This window comes from Rhinopithecus roxellana, chromosome 7, assembly GCF_007565055.1.
Source record: "Rhinopithecus roxellana isolate Shanxi Qingling chromosome 7, ASM756505v1, whole genome shotgun sequence".
Taxonomy (NCBI): domain Eukaryota; kingdom Metazoa; phylum Chordata; class Mammalia; order Primates; family Cercopithecidae; genus Rhinopithecus; species Rhinopithecus roxellana.
Window position 1 is genome coordinate 73,563,713 of NC_044555.1, and position 5,633 is coordinate 73,569,345.

A 5,633-nucleotide genomic window follows, 5' to 3' on the forward strand; every position below is an offset into this window, starting at 1 on the left:
GTCAATGTGACTGACTCCCTTAAGGAATACGTCAGGAATTGGTAAAGCATTGTTTCTAGGTGAACTGTGCAGATATTCCCATGAAGATTGGTGTGAGCTGCTGGACGGAGTGGGGAAGATGCCCTCAATAGAGAGAGGCCCCATCCAATTCACTGAGGGCCCAGATAGAGGAAACAGGGCAGAGAAAAGGCACTTTCCTCCCTTACCTCTTGGAGCTGGGACTCCTCTTTTCCTGCCCTTGGACACCAGAACTTCAGGCTCTCTTTATACTGAGAGTTACACCATCCACTTCCCTGGTTCTGAGGTTTCTGGGTGTGGGCTGAGTCACACTCCTGGCATCCCAGGGGCTCCATCTTGCAGATAGCCTGCCCTGAGACTTTTCACCCCCTAATTCCCCTAATAAATCCCCTCTCATCTATCTCTGCTGATCACCTGTTGGTGTCTCTCTAGACCCCCGATTAATCCACAGGGGTAATGTGAGGGAGAAATGAGGACGTGCATGGGGAGCATTTCATACCCTGCCTGACACATGCCCAGGTCCAATAGGCTGCAGCTGCAGTTATTCTAGAGCTTAGCATCAGTGTTCAAAACAGCAGAAGGCCTTCCCTCTGGTACCCAGCCATCGCATTGAGCTTCTCCTGTCATTTTTCAATTCCAGAGTGTTTTTGAGAGCAATTCTGTGTCCCGTGTGTCACTGACATGGGGCCAAAGACAATCCGTACACGTGGGGATCTGAAGCTGGGAATGACCAATGGGTCAGAAAGTTCTCAGGAGTCAGGAGCAGAGGAAGCTGCATGGTCAAGGGGAATCGACGTGAGCCTTCCTGCCATGTGTCCTATTTCCTGTGGTCTAATGAGACAGAGACATATGTATGTAGACATCAACTCATGCTGAGCTCTTTAATATGTACAAAGTGTTTTCAAATTCTCCCACCAACTGTCTTTGACAGCTGAGGATCTGCAGATCACCCATTGTTCATCACCCATTGTTCATGACTGTTGCCAAGGGGATCCTCCCTTTAGGGACACAGGAAGATTTGCCTAAAAACATCATAAAGCTTTGATATTTATTATTTTATTATGCAAGCCAACTAAAGCTTTGCTGTTATATTAATTCGGGTCTTTACTCATTCCACTGTTTATTTTAAGCCTCAGCTTGTGGGTAGTTGGAGAAGGAGGGAAAATATTTAACACTCTTATTAACTAATTTAACTGTGTATGTAACATGTAGAATCAAGAAAGACTTAAAGGAAGATGTAGTATTTGTGAATGCTCCAACAAATTAAAATATTATTTAAATTATTGATTTCTGATTAAACCATTTATTTTCTATAATGAATTAAAACAGTTTGTGAAAACAAATTCACTGATATTTTTGCATTTATAATTTCAAAATCATAATAACTTTCCAAAGCTGAAAATGCCTGAAACACAAGTCTGCCAATTATCACAATAAAACATGTAGCCCCAATGAAAGAGCTAGTCAGGATGTGTTCCCAACAAATAGCAGTTGAAGCTCCTATTGCCATGAAATGATGAAAGAAACACGGTTTAAGTGCCATGGATAATGTTTTCAATGCCAAAGAATCATCACAGACTGTTTTGGCTTGCAGAGCTTGAATAGAAATATGGCATTAAAATAAGGTGCACAAAATTAATTCTTGAATGTAATTTTGAAACACATTGCAAACTTGTTCCCTAATATACACCAAACCCAAAACGGACCACTGACAAGATCAGTTTACTTCAGTTTTTATGCTGTCATTATGGAAAAAACTATAGCAGAAAGTTCACCAATTTCCCTTTGGAAAGAGATATACAACCACAGCCAATAGGCTTTCCTAAAAGACAGCAGGAGCTTTTCATGTGGGCTTGTTCCCATCCATAACATACAAATATTTATTGGTCAGGGTCTAAACAGCCTTGCAAATAAACAGGCTTTGAGTTATACCAAGCATCCTTATGTGGTATTTCCATATAAGAAATACAAAAGAAATATACCACAAAATGATGGCATTCAGGACATGGGGCAACGCCCTGTTTCTGTGGTATAGCAGCCTAGGTTTCATAGGATTCCATAGGAGGCAGCTACAAGTTCAACATGCAAAGCTCTGAAATCCCTTCCTAAGCTAATGAAGTGAGGCCCTGACCACACCAAGGAAAGGATGAAACATAACTCATCTGTTGTTTCTCACATGATGCTACCATCTCTTCTAAGCCACCATTAATTTTAACATCTTTAACGCTATAAGAACAATCTATGAAACAAGTGAAAACTGCCTATAAAGTTAGTGCTTTACATCTCAAACCCTTGTTATATGGAAATTCATATTTTCATAATCATATGAAAGTTTAACGTGCTATTCATTATAAGATTAAAGGACATGAGTTATTCTGTCTGTGTAATTATTAACTGGAAATTAAATTGTGGTAATTTTGTACTTTATTCTTCTTAAAATAATTTCCTTTCTCCTTTTGCCTGAGAACCATTCTTGAACAATACTAATGCCTTACCTTCTAAAATAAATGATTATATATAATATATAAATATAAACGTTCAATATATGTATTCATACATAAAATATATATTTATATATAAATATTTCTATATGTATTCTACATAAAAACATAAAAACACATATAAATATATAAATACATATAATAGGTTCTAGTATATATAGAAAAGGCCTATGTATTTCGAACATGTGTATATATAATCTATATCTATATATTTATATTTATATATAATCCATATTTCTATATTTGTATTTATATAGTTTATATATAAATATATATAAACTATATAAGTTTGTAAATAGTAAATGTAGTTGTATATATTTTATTTACATATATTTATATATTTGTATACAGTAAATTGTACTATATATAGAAAAGACCTGTGTATTTCTAATGTATGGAAATATGAAATGTACTTTTTGTCTCCTCAGTTGCAAAGATAAAAAGGCTTTTTTCAAGTGGCTAGATTTTGCTCTACTTCGAATTTGTCTTAATTATATTAGATTGTAGGGAGGGAATGCTGAAAGGAAAGAGGATGGAAACGATTCTTCTATCGGTTTCTATAAACGAAAAGGTATTTTAACAATGAAACCTAAGTAGGTAGAATCCAGTTCTTGGTACTTGGTGTATGTGCTAGCAAGATTGCATGAAGAAACAAACCTTACAAGAAGAGGTGTCATCCTGCTAAGGGGAAATTTGTTTCCGGTGCTCAGCCATGACGCAATCCTTATCCTCCTGTCTGGCTGTGACCTGTCCCTTTGACCTCAACCCCGTGGGACCCCACTTCCCTCGCTCCCCACATACCACCTATTCCTTCCTTCTTTCCTTTCTCCCTCCCCACACACCTCCTCTTCCTCCCTCCCTCCCCACACCCCACCTCTTCCCCCCTCCCTCCCTCCCCACATGCCACCTCTTCCTCCCTCCCTCCCCACACCCCGCCTCTTCCTCCCTCCCTCCCCCCTCCCACACCCCACCTCTTCCCCCTCCCTCCCCACACAACACCTCTTCCTCCCTCCCTCCCTCCCCACACCCCACCTCTTCTTCCTCCCTCCCTCCCCACACACCTCCTCTTCCTCCCTCCCTCCCCACACACCAGTTCTTCCTCCCTCCCTCGCTCCCCACACACCACCTCTTCCTCCCTCCCCACAACCCCCCTTTTCCTCCGTCCCTGCCCACACATCACCTCTTCCTCCCTCTCTCCCTCCCCCACACACCACCTCTTCCTCCCTCCCTCCCTCCCCACAACACCACCTCTTCCTCCCTCCCTCCCTCCCTCCCTCCCTCCCCACACACCACCTCTTCCTCCATCTCTTCTTCCCTGCCCACACCCCACCTCTTCCTCCCTCCCTCCCTCCCCACACACCACCTCTTCCTCCTCCCTCCCCTGATGGTGTCAGAAGTGGTGGTCCTCTTCCTCCCTCCCTCCATCTCCTGACACCACCCTCTTCCCCCCTCCCTCCCTCCCCTCACACCACCTCTTCCTCCCTCCCTCCCTCCCCTCACACCACCTCTTCCTCCCTCCCTCCCTCCCCACACACCACCTCTTCCTCCCTCCCCACACCTCACCTTTTCCTCCCTCCCTCCCACACACCACCCCTTCCTCCCTCTCTCCCTCCCCACGCGTCACCTCTTCCTCCTTCCCTCCCTCCCTCCCCACCTCTTCCTCCCTCCCTCCCTCCCCACACACCACCTCTTCCTCCCTCCCTCCCTCCCCACACACCACCTCTTCCCCCTCCCTCCCCTCACACCACCTCTTCCCCTCCCTCCCTCCCCTCACACCACCTCTTCCTCCCTCCCCACCCCCCACCTCTTCCCCCCTCCCTCCCCACCCCCCACCTCTTTCCCCCTCCCTCCCTCCCCACCATCAGAGAACATGGAGTCACTGAGATCATTTGCAACACATTCATTTTATTATCTTCACCAGGGGCCACCCTGCTGGTGAGATCTCTGAGGTCTGGCGACTGGGCCTGAACTTAGTCGCCGCTCAGGGAGCTGGTGGCGTCGGTGGCCACCCCCTCGCTCAGTGGCTCCTCCAGCTGGGTCTCCTGGCTCAGGGTGTCGTGCTGGCTCCCCTCGCTCACGGGCTCCTCCACCGGCAGCTGGTGCTGAGGGAGCTCCTGGCTGGGCTGGTCACTGGGGCCGGGGGCTGCTGGCCCGCTCCCCGCCTCAGGGGCCGCCGCCGCCGCCATCTTGCTCGCGGCCCGTTTCTTCCCGCCTCTCCGTCCACGAGCTGCTTTTCCCTTCTTGGCCGCCCCGGTAGCCTGGAAGGACAAAGGGAGATCCCAGAAGGGCTCTGGTTGAGGGAAGAGGATGGAGGAGGCTGGGAACAGGGACGTTTCCTCAGAGGCGGGTGGGCCAGGTTGGGGGGCTGTGCCAGGGGAGGATGGGAGAGGATTCTGGTGAGGAAGGAGCAAGGAGAAGCTGAGGAGGAGCTTGGGTGGGTCCCTCACCTTCTTCTTCGGGCTGCTGGAGCCCTGCTGAGGAGAGGACTTCCTCTTTTGGGTCTCCTTGGTCTTGGCCGGGGATCCCGAGTCTCTCGGCTTCGGACTCATCTTCCACCGCTCAACGCCTCCCAACGGTCAACCGCAGGCCGCCTGGGGTCCCCGTATATACCCCTCCCGCGGTCTCGGGACAATGAGGCGACCACGTCCCTGAGCTGTGATTGGTCAACACCCCACTCCCCAGCCAATGGTAGCCCTGGGCGGGAAGGGAGGCCTTCGACGTCACAAAGCGCCATCGCGACCTGACTGAGGAAGGTGGCAGGGGAGTGACATCTGATGAGGAAGGCAGGGTGCGCTGGTTGGAGAAAGGGAGATTTGGGTTAGCGCCCCTAAGGATAGTTCCCAAACCGACATGACACCCCTGCTAAATGCCCCATGTTCAATTTTGGCAGATCGCGTGGCACGGGAGGATATTTCTGCCACATGTTTCCCCCAGACCCCCACTCAGTGGTACATTCTGTTCCTCCACACCTGCCATCATTACCCAGTTTCTGTGTCACCTACCTAAAATCCCTCCATGCTAACTGGGACGGGTTTGGGGCTATACGAAGATGTCAATCATCCCTCTCTCCTATAAATATCTCTGCTACACCTTGAGGACCATTCACTTCTTGGA

General features: G+C 47.8%; 1 protein-coding gene across 1 annotated transcript; it reads right to left on the minus strand.

Moving 5' to 3' along the window:
- Positions 1-4,407: 4,407 nt before the first annotated feature.
- LOC115898683 (testis-specific basic protein Y 1-like) lies at positions 4,408-5,420 on the minus strand. The gene is made up of 2 exons (XM_030934053.1): positions 4,967-5,420; positions 4,408-4,777 (listed from the first exon to the last, which is right to left on the minus strand). The coding sequence occupies exons 1-2, from the start codon at positions 5,066-5,068 to the stop codon at positions 4,490-4,492; spliced, it is 390 nt and encodes a 129-aa protein (XP_030789913.1). The 5' UTR covers positions 5,069-5,420; the 3' UTR covers positions 4,408-4,489.
- Between the last annotated feature and the right edge of the window lie 213 nt (positions 5,421-5,633).